We start from the raw sequence: 17,211 nt of genomic DNA on the forward strand, positions 1-17,211 counted from the left end.
GTAAAAAAGTGAAGACATCAGACACACCCCTGCACCAGTTTCTATGCTTACACATGTCCACATTCATCAGAATAGTGTCAAGACTTGTTAACCTTAAAAAAAAAAAAAATGAATAGTTAAAACTCCACAATCACACTGACCCTTCATTAAACTCTGCCCATCTTGGTTACTGCTGCTAACTTGCACAGACTTTATAGAACATACCATAAGAATAAACATTTTGTGGATTTGCAGTAAGATGGGCTCATAAAGTGGTAAAAAATTTACTTAATTGACAGAATTTAGGAACTATGACATTGCAAAATATTTTTCTTTCTGCCATTTTTCTTTAAAGAAGCTTAAATTACAAAAACCCCTGACAATCAGAATTGAGATAAATACTTCTCACAGTCAGCTTAAAAGAAAACCCAAATTTGATCATGATTACAACTGTTAACATCAGTGTAAGTGAACAGCACACATTTACTGCTGTACTGTAAACTCTTAAGTTACTATTGTATCACAGTGACCTGAATCAATGTGTAAAATTGTGTTTAAAGAAAGACTGTAAATTAGCAACATTAATTGACCTCGAAACAAATAGATGTGTTCTTATTGATGATCTGCATGGTTAAATGGTATATAGACATAATCTACAGTACAGCATGTACTTCTCCAGATTCATAAAAAATTGGAAACAGATCCTTCCTTCCTTGTTATCTTGTGTATCTATAAGTGACCAATCAAGAACACTTCATGATTTTCTGTAATATTGCGTTTAAAATTATCCAAAACATGCATATTATATGTAAACTTACATTAGAAAAAAGCAAAAGCTTTTAAGACAAAAAGGTGTATGGCAACTTAGGTAGGATTGGTCGGTATGTTTTCAAGGCTGGACTTAGCGAAGGGTCAATTAGATTAACTACATTGCATGTTCTGTATTAATGCAGCCATAAACAACAGACAGTTAAGGGCTAATGAACCATATTATTTGAAAAAGTAAAAAGTTTATTCTGATTAATGTAGCTACTAAATTTAACTACTTATTGACCCGTGATGTCTTCATCATTTTGCTGTTTCCATTCTTTTTAAAAACAATAAGCACACTTTATTTGGCCATTCTAGTAGTACAAAGCTCAAAGAAACTGAAAAAATGCTCCTCAGAAAAGCTCCCAAAAATTCCTCTGCTTGTGAAATCCCTTCATATCCAAACAAGCTTTCTCAAAGCTGCAGCTCCACCAAAACTCAATAAAACATTGACTTTGGAAGCGAGATATCAGTATCATATGACAACCCTTTCACATGTGTGCCCTGTTTTCTAGGGGGATTCATAAATCATCACTAAATCTCCTTGCAGTGGGACGCAGCTCATAGAGAAAGCTGAACCCGTATCTTCAGGCAGGAGAGTATCTCGCTTCGCCTGCTGCTGTAAGTGAGAAGAACCTAGAGAAGTGCAGTTCCAAGCAGGAACACGCTCCTCATTTTCTCACCTGCTCTGAGGTGGCCCTGTTTGGGAATGCTTGAAACCAAGCAGCCTGATGCGTACAAAGCCAGCCTGGAGCCCAGAGCTGGAAGACCTGCTGTGTTCTCCAATACCAATGCATCTTTTTCTCAGGAAACTGGTGAGGCTGTTTTTGTCTCACCCCGGTAACATACACAATCAAGAAAGCAAAAACAAGTGGCTTGAGGTAAAGTACCAAGCAGTTTGCATTAGCGTCAGACCTTTATTCCTGTTTTCTCATTCTATCCTCCACACATGAACCAGCCCACACTTCCTTTCTTCTTGATGGCTTTTCTTATTTATGTATTTGTCCTATTATGCTTTTTCATTTATACAAGTAACACATAAGGATGAAAAAAAGGATGACAACACAGGGTACAGATATTGCTCTAGATCACACTGCATAATGGATAGCTCGCTAGCAAAGCTGCGTAGCATGATATATTTTAGATCATGTTTGTACCACTAGCCAAATGTTGCTGGTGAACAGCATGGCTATATATACCACCATCACAGAAACTCATGCTAGCCTAAGCAGATCTTTTCAGCCGAGTAGAGTGAAGTATTGTGGGATTGTAGAGCCTATTCCCTTCTAATCTGCATAATAGGCATATTTATGCATGCAACCGCATAAAAAGTGTCACTTACTGAGGCAGCTTGGTAAAGTTCTAAAAAGCTCAGCTAATGTAAGCATTGGATCACTTTTTTAGACTTCATCTGTCCATACAGACTCATTATTCACTCCAAGAGACATTATGTTTAGCAAGCAACTTCTCGTTCCTTTTGTCTCTCTTTGTTTCTTGTTCTCTTTGTCTTCGATCTCACTCCCTCCCTCTTCTATTTATCTCTGTCCTTATTTGTGACTGACAAGCACCCCACACCAGTGTTTACAGCAAGCCAGAACCAGGGAGAGAATTTCAAAAGTAAACAGACAATATCCTGTGCAGCAACGCTGAGGAAGCTTTTTTTCAGTGTGTATCATGTACCTGTCCCTGTGTGTGTGTGTGTGTGATGAACTTCCTCCTCAACTCCACAGAGAACTGCAGGCTTTGGACGCCTCGCCCAGACAATAGTCACAGACCATTAGAGGTTTCTCTGTCTTCTCTGTGCAGGGTTTGGCGCTATAATCCATTACAGCCCTCCCACAGCAGTAGAGTGGCTGGAATGCATCAATCAGGAAGGTCCAGGGGCACTGCCTGACATTACCTCATCGTCTGAAAGAGGCTGTGTATCAAATTCAACCCATCAACACTACCCCTTTTGATCCACCCAGCTCTAGCCAACCTGTGCATTCAAAGCTTGTCTGCTTTGTTACGGCTTCATCATTGCCCCCAGGTGTCTCCAAATGCCCTATCCAGTCTCCTGTGTCAGACAGTCACTTTTCATCTGGTATGTCTTTGTTACTCTGTTTCCTACTTTTAAACTGGGAGAACAGATGAAGGGGTTCCTTAACACCAGTACAAAGGTATCCATTACCTTCAGTGCTAAGATACTGGTTAATCTGTTTGACCCCCCTCTTTTCCTCTCTTCTCTTCTGCCTTGGCACACCACTTTGTCAAGCTGAATGTACTCCTAAGCCTTCCGCACCTTGGCTAAAAGGTTCTCTCGCTTTCTTTACCACCATCCTTTCTACCTTCCAAGTCATTTGATGGCCCCTTCTATTTTCCAAAGGCATTGGCTTGTTTCAGATTACTTTGGATCACTCGATAAAATTGCCAAATTGATCTTGTTTGACATGCCTTGACTGACAACCCTTACTTGATAGCAAATTAGCCAGCTTCTCCCTCAACCTCCCACTGTGGCGTTCAAAGCCATGCCGTAATATCCCAGCAATCAAGAAAAAGAAAGACGATGAGGAGAGTGAAGGAAAGACATATATGTTTTTCTCAATTTCTTGCCCAGCTGTCTGAGAACTAAACAGAGATGCCTTTCATTCTGATGTGTTTGGGGGGAGGTTGAGTGAGGTCTTCTCTCCGGTGTGGAGTATTATGGTTAACGGTCGAGCTCACAATCACAATATTTGCGCGCACATTCCACTGGGGTTTCTAGAGAAGAAGAACTGTTTGGTTTAGGGATGTGAGTGTATGTGCGACAGAGAATGAGAAAGAGAGAGACAGACAGACAGAGAGAGAATGAGCTCACAAATAGCTGATAATGAGGGTCTTCCTGTCTGCATGACAGTCTTTATGCCAAAGGCTCAAGTAGGGCTGTGCTGAGCTTAGATCTGTTATTTAACATGATGCTATCTCATAATAGAAGCAGGTATAAGATCCTATGCTGATACAGAATCTAGACAGCATTAGCAGAACTGAAATAAGTGTCCTATTTGTGCATAGGTGTCAAAGACAATATCACTATAATTACTAGCCTATATTAGTATGAAATATGCCATAATATTCTGTTTGTAGCTACAACAGGAGAGATAAACTAACAAAAAAAGCTTTAATTTGTTGTGGTGCATAATATTGCACACATCTGAAAAAAACTTTTTTTTTTACAGAATTTATGAGCTCAAAAATGTTTAACAAATAAAAAGTGGCCTGTACAATGTGACACTGTGTCAAAACCTAAAACGACTTTGACACCATTGTATTAGATTGTATGAAACACTTTAAACTGAATATCGGGCAAAGTTTGATCCTAAAGCATCACACATAATATTACAATCAGACTGTGGCTTTCCTGAGAGCTTTTCTATCTCTCTCAGGCACACAATGTCTTCTGTGATGGAGTAATCGTTAATTAAGCAGTCAGGCTTTGACTAATCACCCTACAAAGGGCATGCAGCTTTAACCACAAGACACTCATCTCAGCTGCCCCCCTGGCACACCCTTCAACTGTTTGTGTGTGCGCGAGAGAAACAATCAATTACTTCTAGCTGTCAGTCCATCGGAACATCTATGACTCATCAATGAATGAATGCATGAACCAATAACTACAGCAAACCGCACAACAGATAAGTAATAAAGGAACATAATGTTGAATCTCCCTCAATGATTTGCAGTACAGCATTTTTCCCCAAACGTAAACATAAAAATCTAATATTCATTAAATAAACAGATAGCTAAAATTAATGAACAGTTTTCATAGCAGAATTTGATTTTTTCCACCGCAGAAAGCATCCTCTCATATCTGGGCCATCTTTAAGACCGGGCTTAGGGATCTTGGCCCGAGAGGATAATATGAGCCCAGATATTGCAGCAGCATGGAAGATAAATTTCAATTTACTGTTGCTTTCTGTATCACAGCAGGAGATATGAAATTTTGTCTTGGAGGACTGGAGGTGATAGTAAAATAGAAGCCGATGTGCGCTCTACCAAATCCCAGCTCATTCTACACACGCCTGTGTCAGAACACTTCCTTGCTCCTGTTCGTACCAAATTGTGATACATTTCCCCCAGTAACGAGTGACACTTTTCGCATTTTGGGAGAAAAAATACAAGTAAAGTGTTTTAAAAATAGGAAATGAGTGTTTGAAATTGTCTCTTTCCTTAGGCATTGTTTTAATGATTTTCTCCAAATTAACTCAGGCTGCTGAGCTTCACCCCTTTGTGATCTAGGAGTAACGTCAGCAGTAAACACCCTCTTTTTTCCCACTGTATGCAAATATCCGTGATTATCTGACCTTATATCCTACTGTATCTAATCATCAGAATAAACAAACTCCTCTAAAAAAAACATTGTTGACAGGAATCCTAATGGATGTGGATACAGAAGATAAAATTCCACTCTAGGAGTCACTCTTGGCCTTGAAAAAAATAAAATAAACTGTCTGTTTTAATGTAACTGAAGACCTCCTATGACATCATTGCCCTCTTTTTCATTTTCTCCTCTAGAGGAAGAAGTCAGCACAATTCCTCTTTGTCCACTCGCTCGTCTTTCCGCCCAAGGAAAATGAGGTGAGGATGTGGGTGGACGGAGACAAGGCGAGAGGAAGAGAGGGGCTGAAAAAACAATGGAGATGGAGGAGATGGCCTTGTCCCAGAGTGAGGAACAACTGGCCACCTCTCCTCGGGGCTCTGCCATTAGGCATGCGAGCTGGAGACACTGACAGCTGATAACAAAAGCCCCCCTGAATGCAATGCCAAGTTCTTTATATGTGTGCTCTTGCATGGGCAAGCTGATTACAGCCTTTCCCTCCGAAACTTTCTTATTTGCTTTCTCTATTCCACTAATTCTCCTCAATATTTTCCTGTGTGTGTGCGTCTGTTTGGGGGGGTGGAAAGCTGCGGAAAAACGTGGGTGAGACCCCAGGGTCACTGTCTTATGTCTGTGGAAGATAATTAGACAATACGGCTGTGTGTAGCATGTCTCGGGCAGAAAACAGAGAGAGCCATTGTTTCAAGACCCCCCTAACTCAACAGTTGTATGTGTCATCAGGAGCACGGTTTGAGCGTTATGATGGGCAAATGAGGGCACGGGAAAAATTGAAAACAAGGAGTTGTGGCCTTTTCTTCACAGGAGGTATTATAAAAGTTAACTTACAGATTTTTGATTACTTGCAATAAGGGTTTCCTTTTTTAACTGTACAGAGAAGGTATAGCATTATCCCGATCCCCTTAGTCCTATTCAAAAGCCTGAATGTCACTCTCAGCATCAGTCCCAACAACACATATAAAATTTGTACGCTAGAATGTTGTCTGGGGAGAAAATCTTGCGATTTGCTCTCTGCTGTAAACAAAACTGACCTTTACATTGAATTTGTCTCTGAGCGCCAACCTCTCCCTGTAATAGAGCTCAGAGCACTCAACCGCTCGCAGCCAGTCCATCTCGCTCTGGTCTGCAGAGTGCAAGTGAATCAAAGCAGGCCAAAACTCATCCATATCTATGCCATACGAGCATCTCCTAAATAATGCAGCAGTCTTCCTGCACCAGACAGATTCTGCTGCATCAGCGCTATTGTGAATCGTGTGTGTCACACACTTACTCTCTCCAACTCAAATGCACACACTCATCACTGAACTTGCTGGAAAAACAGAGGTGATGTATGGAAGCCTCAGAGTTGAAAGAAAATCGACTCGCAATGGGATTTTACATTTGCAACTATATATCTATCAACTGCCAAATTATTTCTCATAATTGTGGCTTTGTATGTCACAAAGTGATTATTTATTATTTTAAACTTTCTTACATTTACTTTGTTTTTGTTTTTTTACTCTGAAACAGAAACAGGCTTCCACAGAAAAGAGTAAGCAAGAGGAAAAGAGAAAGATTGACACTAATTCTCTGTATTATGCTTACATTTGATGTTCTTCTTTTCCGATCATTACACTGGAAACATAACCTTATATTGCACACCTTTACATTCAATACAAGCATTAAACCTCTTAACAATACACACACATACATAAAACATTTTCAGTCCCCATATGGTCTCCTAAGACATTCAGCTCATGCATAATACAGAAAGCTCCTAAAACAAACCCAGAGAGCTACACATCCAGAAATACCACCATACAACCCCACTCAATATCAGTGCCCAGCAGTCCCCACCACTAATGGGAGGCCCTGTGTGTGGTCAAACTATCTGTCCCTCTAATGGAGCCAGTGAAGACATCAAGACTGCAGACCCACAAAGCTGTTTGTTGGAGTGTTTACATGTGTGTGGCTGAGTCTGAAACCGAAGCCAGCAGCCTTTCTGCCCAGTCAGTCAATTACTTAACAGACAGCAGTTGAAGGCACCAACTCAAGAAGCTGGTTTCAGACAGGCTCCCAACCCACTATTATGATGCCTAAAGATCTAGAACAAATTTGAGTGAACCTTAGATAACTAAGAAAGTAATTAGTGATAGTGAATGGATATTTATGAATAGATTTTTTTAAACCCCATACAAGATTGTGGGATATCACAGAGCAAAAAATACATAATCTGTGCTGCCTTTTGACAAAATCACATGTATTAGATGCATACTAGGTCAACCAGCAAAATATTCCATCGTCTACCTTGCTAAAGAGCGGGAAAGAAAGTATGTTAATGAAAGTCTGTTAGGGTACAAAATGGTAAAATTATAATGCACAAAGTGATAGTCAATTATGTATTTCTTTTCTCTTTACAAGGCAAAAGGACTAGAGCGGAACGAAGCAGTTGGCGAAAGTCTTATGATCTTAACACGCTTCCTTTGAACGCTGCCTTATGGGAATAGCCAACCCCATGCCAAAGGTTTCAAAAAAAGCACAGTGCCGGAGATTACTTGGAATACCGATGGCACAGTGCAACAGAATTGCACTGGGAGACTGAGGGACATTCCGAGAAAGCAAATTACGACTGCGAGAAAGAAGCAGCGGAGCTTTGGTAAGGGCATGCACATGAATATCTGGCACTAAGGGCTGGTCTCTTCAAGACTGTCATGTTCTCTGCTTCAAACCCTGCTCTTTGCTACTAGTTCTGAGACTTCTTGTCAGAGACTCTGAAATCGTGTGTGTGTGTGAGTAAGAGAGAGAGAAAGACAGAGAAGACAAACAAGAGGGAGACCAAGATATAAAGGAGATGTGTGTTTGCACCTACATTCAGGTGTGTATATGTCTGGGTGAATGTGTAAGGAGGCATGTGTGTTTATGGGAACCAGGACGATATTTCTCTCTCTCTGCGCTATCTATCTATGAGCCATTATTCAGAGAGGGAGCTGTTGAGTCAGATGTGAGCTGCTGGTGGTTTTTCAGAATGTGGCGTGCTGCTTGTATAGATGTCAGGTGAGATGAGTGGTTCAGGCCATACGGGAGCCTCTCTGCTCCTCCCAAAGCAGCTGCCACCAGTCTGTCAAAGAATTGCTCTGCTACATCCTATCCCCTTCTGTCTTACTTACACACCCACTTAATGATGAGAAAAACATCTAGAGTGCAGCCAGGGTCATATTTTCCCCCTGAATGAGTTAGAAAGTCCACATGAAAGCCAATAGTCTACAAATTGCTGTTATAAAGGAAAATGTATAACATATCTTCAGATAAACCTCTGTTATTGTGCTTAACTGAAGCATACTCTATGCTATGATTATTACAAATTTAAAACTATTTGCAAACCAGGCAGGCATTTTATTAACATTTCCACCTATATTTTCCCTCTAAATTTGTGATGGTGGTAGGCATTTAGATTCAACATTTAAATTTAATTACCGCCTCCATCCGTGTCAATGCGGCGGCCTCATTTATCAAAGAGACAGACATAAAGCGCAGCTTAACCACCAATAAACATTTGTTTTAATTTGTTTACTGGAGCACCGACCGAAAGCGCTTTGCCTCGCTTTCACTTACGCTGTTAATTGGGAGAAGAAACACTTTGGGATCTGAGGGGGCCAAGGGATTTTGAAGCCTTTATCTAGAGCTGAATCAAAGCCAGTGTTAATAATACACCCAATGAAAAAAATATTTGTTAAAAGGTGTGGAAACAACAGACACACGGTAAAAATAGGCCAGGCTCAAATATGCTGTACTACTCCGCAAATGAATCAACCTCTCTCATAGCACATATAATATGCAAAATATAGTGCCGCCTTTGGTGTGAAATAAATAGTGCAAATTTGAATATGGTGCCCGAAAACTACTTAGGAGCGTATGAGTACTTAGGAGTGTATGAGTACTAAGCTTTTAAATGCAACGTTGTAGAAAACAAACCTGATAGATTGTGCAAAGACAGACATGTTTTCTTGTACCAGTTTGCAAATAATTTAAACTGCATGTCGTTGTGCAATAACAAGTTTAAGCACAATGTCACTCTGCAGTAGTGATGAAAACTTTTAACAACTACAGTTAACAAATACTTTTCAGGAAATAAATATTTGGAGGGAAATGTGATTCTTGTTGCACTGTCAAATAATGAGATTATTCCAAATTTTAACAGAATTAATTTAAAGGGGTCATATGATGCGATTTCAAGTTTTCCTTTCTCTTTGGAGTGTTACAAGCTGATTGTGCATAGATAAGATCCTACACAAAATAATGATCTTTAAAAAACATCATATGACCCCTTTAACAACTCATAAAAATAAAAATAATAATAAAAATAAATGCATTTCAATGACTTGTCAGTCATTAAATTCATTTTCAATAACTGACAGACGTCATCTAACCTAAAATCTTTACAGATTTACAACTTACACTGATTTGCAGAACAAGTTTGAAACAAAACACAATAACAGCTGCTTCACTTCGAGTAGGACAAGTAGCCTAATGACAATAACAGTTTAGCCAAATTGATTCAGTATCCGCTAGCACTGATTTTGATTCACAACAAAGAACCGGCTCATAAGAGTCAATTGTTCTGAAATCGAACAACAATGGTCACGCTGAATTTTTGTCATTCACAAAAAAGAACCGACTCATAAGAGTCGTTCGTTCAAACACATTTATTCCACCCTTAACACATGGAGGCTACACAACATGAACGTTCAGTTTTTCCATGTCCCAGGGTTTTCCTTCATAGCCACACAAAAGTGATTTATAACTAAAGTTATAGCCTATGCAACAAATAAAAAAAAACTACGGCACTATCATGTTTCGGACATGTCCCATTATTAAGTAGCCTACCTTGCAGATACATTTCAGTATGATGGTATTATATTATGTACCATATGATACCATCACTGTACCACGGCACTCCCACAGTAGCCTACTTCTATATAAGGGTACGATGAGCAGTATATCACCATCAGCTGCATTACGCTGCATGGAGTAGCCTACACGCCTGTATCGGACAAGCTTAATTTCCAAATTAGCCTTGTTTGCATTTGGCGCAGTGCCACTCGCCCAATATACCGGGAGGATTTCCCTAGGACCTCATATGTCACAAAATACATTTATGACACACCTAAAACCACTGCGTTCACTTCAAAACGGGGCGCGCTGAACGATCGGTAATCGCGTTATGATTAGGTTGACGCAGCGCTAAGTAGTAGGCTAGACAAACATCCGATTTTATCATTAGAATAGTTACTGAACTCAAACAAAACGTCTTACCTGTTCCTAAAAGGCATAATGCGATGTAAAACGTCAACATCTTTCCGGAGTCTTCAACACTTGTCCTGCAGTCCAGACTGAAAGTGTGCGCACGAAAGCTCCGGCTGGACTGAATGTGGAAGCTGGTCCTCGCCCACCTCTTGAATTAGGTAAAAAATAATAATAATTAAAAAACACAGCAGATTATGTTAACCTCAGCTGTGAGAGCTGAAAGTCTCTACTGCCATCTGAGCACAGTCTAAGCATCAACGCTGGTTGTCTCTAAAGTTTAGAACTTTCTTTCGAACGTTCACGTAATATTTCCCAACACAATTTTGTTCAAATCAAGTTGCCTTAATGCGCAGGTCTTGCATCAAACCAAGTAGGCTGCTCCGGAGTAAATCCTCCGTATAGGGGTGATAGAAAAACTCAGTTTCTCCTGATCAGCGGGGCTCCGCTCGCCTGCGCAACTGAGCGCGTTTCAGCACCACAAGCTCTATAGCGCACATAAACGCCTCCTCTTGCGCACAGTTCCCTCCGTGCTGCTCTGTTCGCTCCTCACTCTCTTGTAATGCAGCGGCAAGGCGAGGATACGATCCGCACAGATTGTCGTTCTATTGACTGGATGTTGGCTCGAAGAATAAAACAGGCGCTTGTTTCACTGGGGAACATATAGAGTTTGAGAATGAAGTCATTCTCAGTCTACAGGGACAGCCGTTGGCCCACGCCCCCGGGCCCTGCGATTGGTTAAGGGTTTTAACTATAGGGGGTGTCTAGCAGTTGGGGGTGTTTGGTCCTTAAACAACAGGGGATGCTTGGTTATGCGCGCCTGTGAATGAATAAACTGGGGAAAGTAAACAGGTGTGTCCCGGAGCAAACAGAATCCGCCGAACAGATGATCTTAATGGGGTTTCTTTAAATAATGATTCAATATACATGCGATGTGATTACATTCAAAGTCATTCTCAGTCTACAGGGACAGCCGTTGGCCCACGCCCCCGGGCCCTGCGATTGGTTAAGGGTTTTAACTATAGGGGGTTGTTATCTAGCAGTTGGGGGTGTTTGGTCCTTAAACAACAGGGGATGCTTGGTTATGCGCGCCTGTGAATGAATAAACTGCTGGGGAAAGTAAACAGGTGTGTCCCGGAGCAAACAGAATCCGCCGAACAGATGATCTTAATGGGGTTTCTTTAAATAATGATTCAATATACATGCGATGTGATTACATTCATATCAATTAATGTTGTTTATCACTTGATGGTCGGATACCCCTCATAAGTCGATATGCACAGCATGATGATTTTCAAGATTCAAGACAACTAAATTATTTTTATGAATTATAAACAAATATATAAAAAATATCAAATATATTACAAAATAAGGTTATTATTATTTTCCAAGGTAAACTATATGTAACCATGCCTTTAAGCTCCGGTTGAATGGTCTCAAAACGAAAATATGTATGTGCTGTTTGTTACAGTGGTTGGTTAAACACATGAATCATGTGCAAATACCCAAATAAACTGAGAACCACGGGGGCTTTTTCTTGACTTGTCGATCAAATATGCATTTTGTTTGGCTTTGTATCTTTATACAAAGAAAAGACGTTAAAAATACTTAAGCCAAAATGCAGCGCTAAATGTCTAATTTTAATTATATCTCAAAGTATTTGTGCTAGGCTATTGCAGTCTTTTGAGTACATTAAATAATGAATTATTTATAAGGACTATATTATAAAGTATATCTATCAAATATAGGCCTATTGCAATAAATAAATAACACGTAGATATACTGCGACAGCTCCAGAGCGCTCTCCAGCGCAGGTATTTATCTGCGTCGGATTCGTTCACTCGTTTTCGTTCACTCCATGTGTGTCCTTCACTGTAGTGAACACATTCATTTAATATATTTAACGGTCTATTTTAATATATTGTTTATATATTTTATTACATTTAAATGTTTACATTCGTGCTTTTGAAATTTTGTTGGCTGACTCTAATAGTGAATGAGTGATTCGGACACAGCGAATCGTTCAGAACTCTTGTTTGAACCGATTCATTGACAAGACTCAAACGATTCATTCCTGCATCAGGGGCATGTTCAAGCTCAAACCGGTGTGCACCGTTTTGCTACGGTTTCCGGTTTGAATGACATGGTTCCTGGAAACGGTGTGAAACGGGGTTTGAGATACTTTTCTCTTGTTTGGTGGGTGTGTCAAACATGTCAGCCCAATCAGCAGCAACATGTATATAAACCACAAAGTATTAAAGAGACAGCTTGATATATATATTTACTACTTTCACGCTACATTGTTAATTATCACCAGCCAACAGATTGCACGCTGACTTGTTGATACACAGTTTTAAAAATATCTCTTAAGATTTCACCTTGTAATTTCTCTCGAAAAAACACACTGGAACCTTTTAGATATGGTCAAAGAGAGGAGAACTGTAAAACCATGCGGATGGTTTTGGTCTCCACCCAGTTAAGATTTATTGTAGGTGAGGGGATCAAATGCGAGACTGCCGCTCACAAAGACATGCTGATGAGAGAAACAGCTTGCTGGAGGCGCAGATGATGATGATGGGAATCCTGTGAGTTGAAAGAAACAAGATTGAGTAAAGGGGCAATAGATGATCTCTAAACAACAGGGGCTCACACCTGCTGGGAGAGCAGAGTAAACATCAACAACTACTGCGTGAAGTTTACCAAGTCTTGACAGGGTGTGAGCCAGACGTGTGAATTAACAGCTACTTTCATTGGTTGAATGCAGTCGAGGGTGATGTGTTTTAGCAGACCTGTAACTGGAACATACAGTCATTTATTTTGTAACCTCACATTGAGGGTGCTGTAACCCACCCTAGGCCCGTGAATACTTAAATAATTCATGTACATATAAGAGTTTTTTTTAAACTGTAGATTTATTAATATTGAATGCAGGTTGATATTTACTAAACTGTTCTGTGTTGGGGGGGAAGGAGACCGTTAAGATGTCGTTTGCATGGTAATTGTAAAGAAAGTCATAAATAAAGCATGAGGTGAAGTTATATGGAAATGGGACTCTCCAGGAAATGAGAATATTTTAACAAAATATTATCTCAGGCTCATTTGACCTGGTGTCAATTAGAAAAGAAACGTCAGCGTCGACGAGGACGCGTGGCTGAAATTACCATTGCAGCTTTTCCACTCTTGTCTAATTTGCAAGGCTGATGCAAAGTTGAGCTGAAACATGTATACTGTCATGAGATTGCGGTTTAATTTGACGTGCTAAAAAGTCGATTCCGATCTCGCTCTGACAGACAACAAACACAGCTTTCTGGGTATTTGTCTTGAAGACAAACTAAAATGACATTCCCTCCATGGAGAACATTTTCTTGCTGACGTGGACAAACTGTTATTGTGCTGTCGCACAAAGGTTAAAATTTATTTTTGTCACTCTTAACATGGTCTCCTCTACATCCCTTAAGTAAATATTGTATCACTGAAAGGTCAGCGTTCCTTATAAATGTATAAATCAGAGCTGGTTTATGTCTATTTCATCCAAATGTCACAGGATATATGCTATTAATAGTCTCAGGTATATAATAATGTCAGTCTTGAGTTTCAAATGTCTCGTTTTATCAACCAGTATGACTCTGCAGTGTAAATTAAGTGAAGACATGTAGAATTCTATTGTCAGCATGACATGAAAATTTAGTCTTTCTTTCATCAAAATGTAAATAGTTTGCTCCGTCTCTGAAATAACTTTCCATTTTTTTGTGACAACCATTATTTTTCCATAACCGCTTCCCTCCAACCTGTTAGTATCATTGATATGCTCTTATACGTTTTTTTAAATAATATTTTAAATGGGGTTTTATATTTATATTTTCTGTTTTCATTTTAGTTTTAGTAATTTTGTTTAGATGCATTTTGTCATTTTTATTAGTGTTTTTTAAAAATGTTTATAACACTATATGTATAGTCTTCATGAAGTTTTAATTTGTACTTTTTAGTTGATTTAGTTTTAGTTATTTTAGTACTTCAACATAAACTTGGTGAAAATTAAAAATGTTGCCTTGGCCACTAGTTAAAACAAAATAAGTTTATATATTTTTTATTTTATTTTTTTGTTTCATTTAATTTAATGTTTATTTTATTTCAAGTAGTGAAGTTTTTCAATGGTCGCTGGATGTCCTGTTTTACTTAGAAACGTCACATTCAAGAAGCAAATACCATTTTGTGTTGACTTTAAACTCTTATTCCAGTTTGAAAAATTTTTTCTCCACGTTTAACGTAGTGCACGGTAGGGTTGTCAAAAGTACCGACTTCGGTACACGTCTATCAGCGGATCCGTCTATAAGCAGATATATTAGGGATCCGCTAATAGACACGGCTTTCAAACACTCCTGTGTGTATCTGTGTAAGCGCTCGCCGAAAAGCATGAAGCGATGATCATTGTAGCCAATCACAGACATATCTGTTGAGTGCGTGATCAGAGGTGTTTAAGAATCTGCTCAAAATGCTAGCAGGAAATGCTGGGATCGTCACATTTTTTAAATTTCAGTACCTACTAGTACCGAAGTCGGTACTTTTGACAACCCTAATGCACGGCAAACATATTTTCGCCTTTCATCATTAAAAACATAATGCATCAGTTCAGAGTTTAGTGCTGAGCGGTGCACAGTCTGCTATACTGTCAAAGTTCCCCTCTCTTTACATCGACCATATGGGGACATTACAGCAGCTCTTACTATAATTGTGTTATTGAGTACAGCCTTGATCTGTGTCAACCATAACTCTTGAGTACTGCTACATGGCAATAACTCTTTATGCCTTTACCTATGCCAGGCATCTCATGCATTCCACCTATTATTGTGAATATCATGCATTTGGTTGAGATGCATACAAGCACTGCTTTAAACTAGACTTCTCTGTTAAGCCATCTTTGTCTAGCTATAATTACAGATAGCATCATGAAAAGAACAATCAACAACATGTCCTTCATCTCGATATCAAAATACCAGGCTGGCCATTATTGAAAGCAGAGTTGGCTGAAATGAAAGTACCTCAGGGGAAGTTCAGGAGGTATATGGTTGCTGATGGGTCAAGGGTATGGCCTTTTGCTGGGCCACAGGCTGCTGAAGAAGGCTGTGTTACGGAAACAGGAGTGTGATAAACGCTGCTTCGTTACATGTGCCGTGCCCTTTATTGTGTGATATGGTATTCTTAGATGGGTACAGGTTTCTTTAGTTAGGTTTAAAGTTACAGAGAATATCAAGTGCCTGTGTAATATAGAGTCATTTGTGTATGAATCTGCTTTGGAGGCTTTTGCTGGATCAGAAAAATCTGATCTATAAAAGCACATTCTTATTCTCCGTGTCTGCTTGTGTGCTTCCAATTGATTAAAGCTTATTTGAGGATGTCTGCACAAAACTGGCGTTCACCTATGAATTGTTTAGATTTAAATTCTTAGCAAGAGTCTTATTTTATTGCAGCCCACAGTGCAAATGCACAAGAAAAAAAAAGGTAGCAGAGAGTACATAATACTAATCTAAGCAGAATGAGTTGGTAGTTACAGATCACTAGGCTAAAAGAGTATTTTGTCATCCATGACGATTTTGAATGAGGTCAGACTGGGTGAGGGTATCAGCCAGGCCTTGGGTTATATGAAGGTTGGATGAGGCCAAATTTCGGATGATGGCCACCATGTTTCAAAGTGGGTCATAAAGTGAGTGTGGATGGTGGAGGAGTTGGGAAAGGAAGCCAAAGGGATGTAGATAAAAATGATCCACCCACTATCACAGATGTTTACTGACAGACTGGAAAGAAATTGTCCTAAAATGTGTCACACCAATGCACTCCATTTGTTTTGTCTGTAAGAATACACACTGATGCATAATTTTTTGTTATGTTAACAGATACTATGCATATATTAATTTTTTTTGTTAAAAGACGAACCACATTCTTTGAAATAAATGTGATTTATTGGCTTCTACAGTTCCATGAAGAACCTTTAACATCCATGGACTCTCTCTTCATTGGGATTAACCCTCAGAGCTGCTCCTGTAATAAAAGTTCATCACCCCTCCGCCCTTATTCTTTAGAGATTACTTTTTTCCCTAAAGAAATTGACTGACTTACCGTATTGCCAAACAGTTGTATATCAGCTTCAGTATCTATTTGTTCATACACCATGTAAACGGATTGATAGATTGTCTGAGAAATGGAAGAGAGAAATATGACCCATACCAGTTGTTGGTCCAGGACTGGCATCATTGCTAGATCGAGACTCTGGATCTCCGCTCAGCTCTGACCTAATCCCTGGGCCAGCTCTCCTAGATGGGCCGACAGATTTAGATCAGCCACCCTGACATGCACTGACCGGTCTCGACAGCAGTCCCGCATCTTGGCTGTATCACTGAAGAGCCACAAAAATTGCTGCCAAATTCCTAAAAGTGATATATTGACCATGAATGATGATCACAGTTTTAGTTGGAAATTGCAGGCTCTAATGGTTTCCGAAACATCCATTCTGTGAGTCACTGTTGACTTTAATCAAATTAATTATGGGAAATGGTTCCTCTTAGAACATGTAAAAACTAGTCATCTTCTATCCTCTGGTTCTCTCCATTGCATTTCCTTATCAACTGATCCTTAAAGGTCCCATATTTTACACCTTTCTGGAGTTTTATTTTAGGTTTTGATGTCCTTAAGAATATATATTTGCGGTATAAGTACCAAAAACCATCTCAATATATTTTTACAGCTGCTTTCTCAGGAGCTCTGCTGAGAACAGGTCGATTTTGGCCTGTCTAATT

At 39.5% G+C, this 17,211-nt stretch overlaps 1 protein-coding gene across 1 annotated transcript in view; it reads right to left on the bottom strand.

Moving 5' to 3' along the window:
- The window catches only part of LOC107582216 (kin of IRRE-like protein 3), a 46,405-nt gene extending 35,320 nt beyond the window's left edge, over window positions 1-11,085 (bottom strand). The window contains exon 1 of the mRNA XM_016267964.1: window positions 10,433-11,085. Coding sequence (XP_016123450.1) covers window positions 10,433-10,472 — 40 coding nt within the window. The 5' untranslated portion in view covers window positions 10,473-11,085. The remainder of the gene's footprint in view (window positions 1-10,432) is intronic.
- Between the last annotated feature and the right edge of the window lie 6,126 nt (window positions 11,086-17,211).

Source organism: Sinocyclocheilus grahami, unplaced genomic scaffold, assembly GCF_001515645.1.
Source record: "Sinocyclocheilus grahami isolate Dianchi unplaced genomic scaffold, SAMN03320097.WGS_v1.1 scaffold42.1, whole genome shotgun sequence".
NCBI lineage: Eukaryota > Metazoa > Chordata > Actinopteri > Cypriniformes > Cyprinidae > Sinocyclocheilus > Sinocyclocheilus grahami.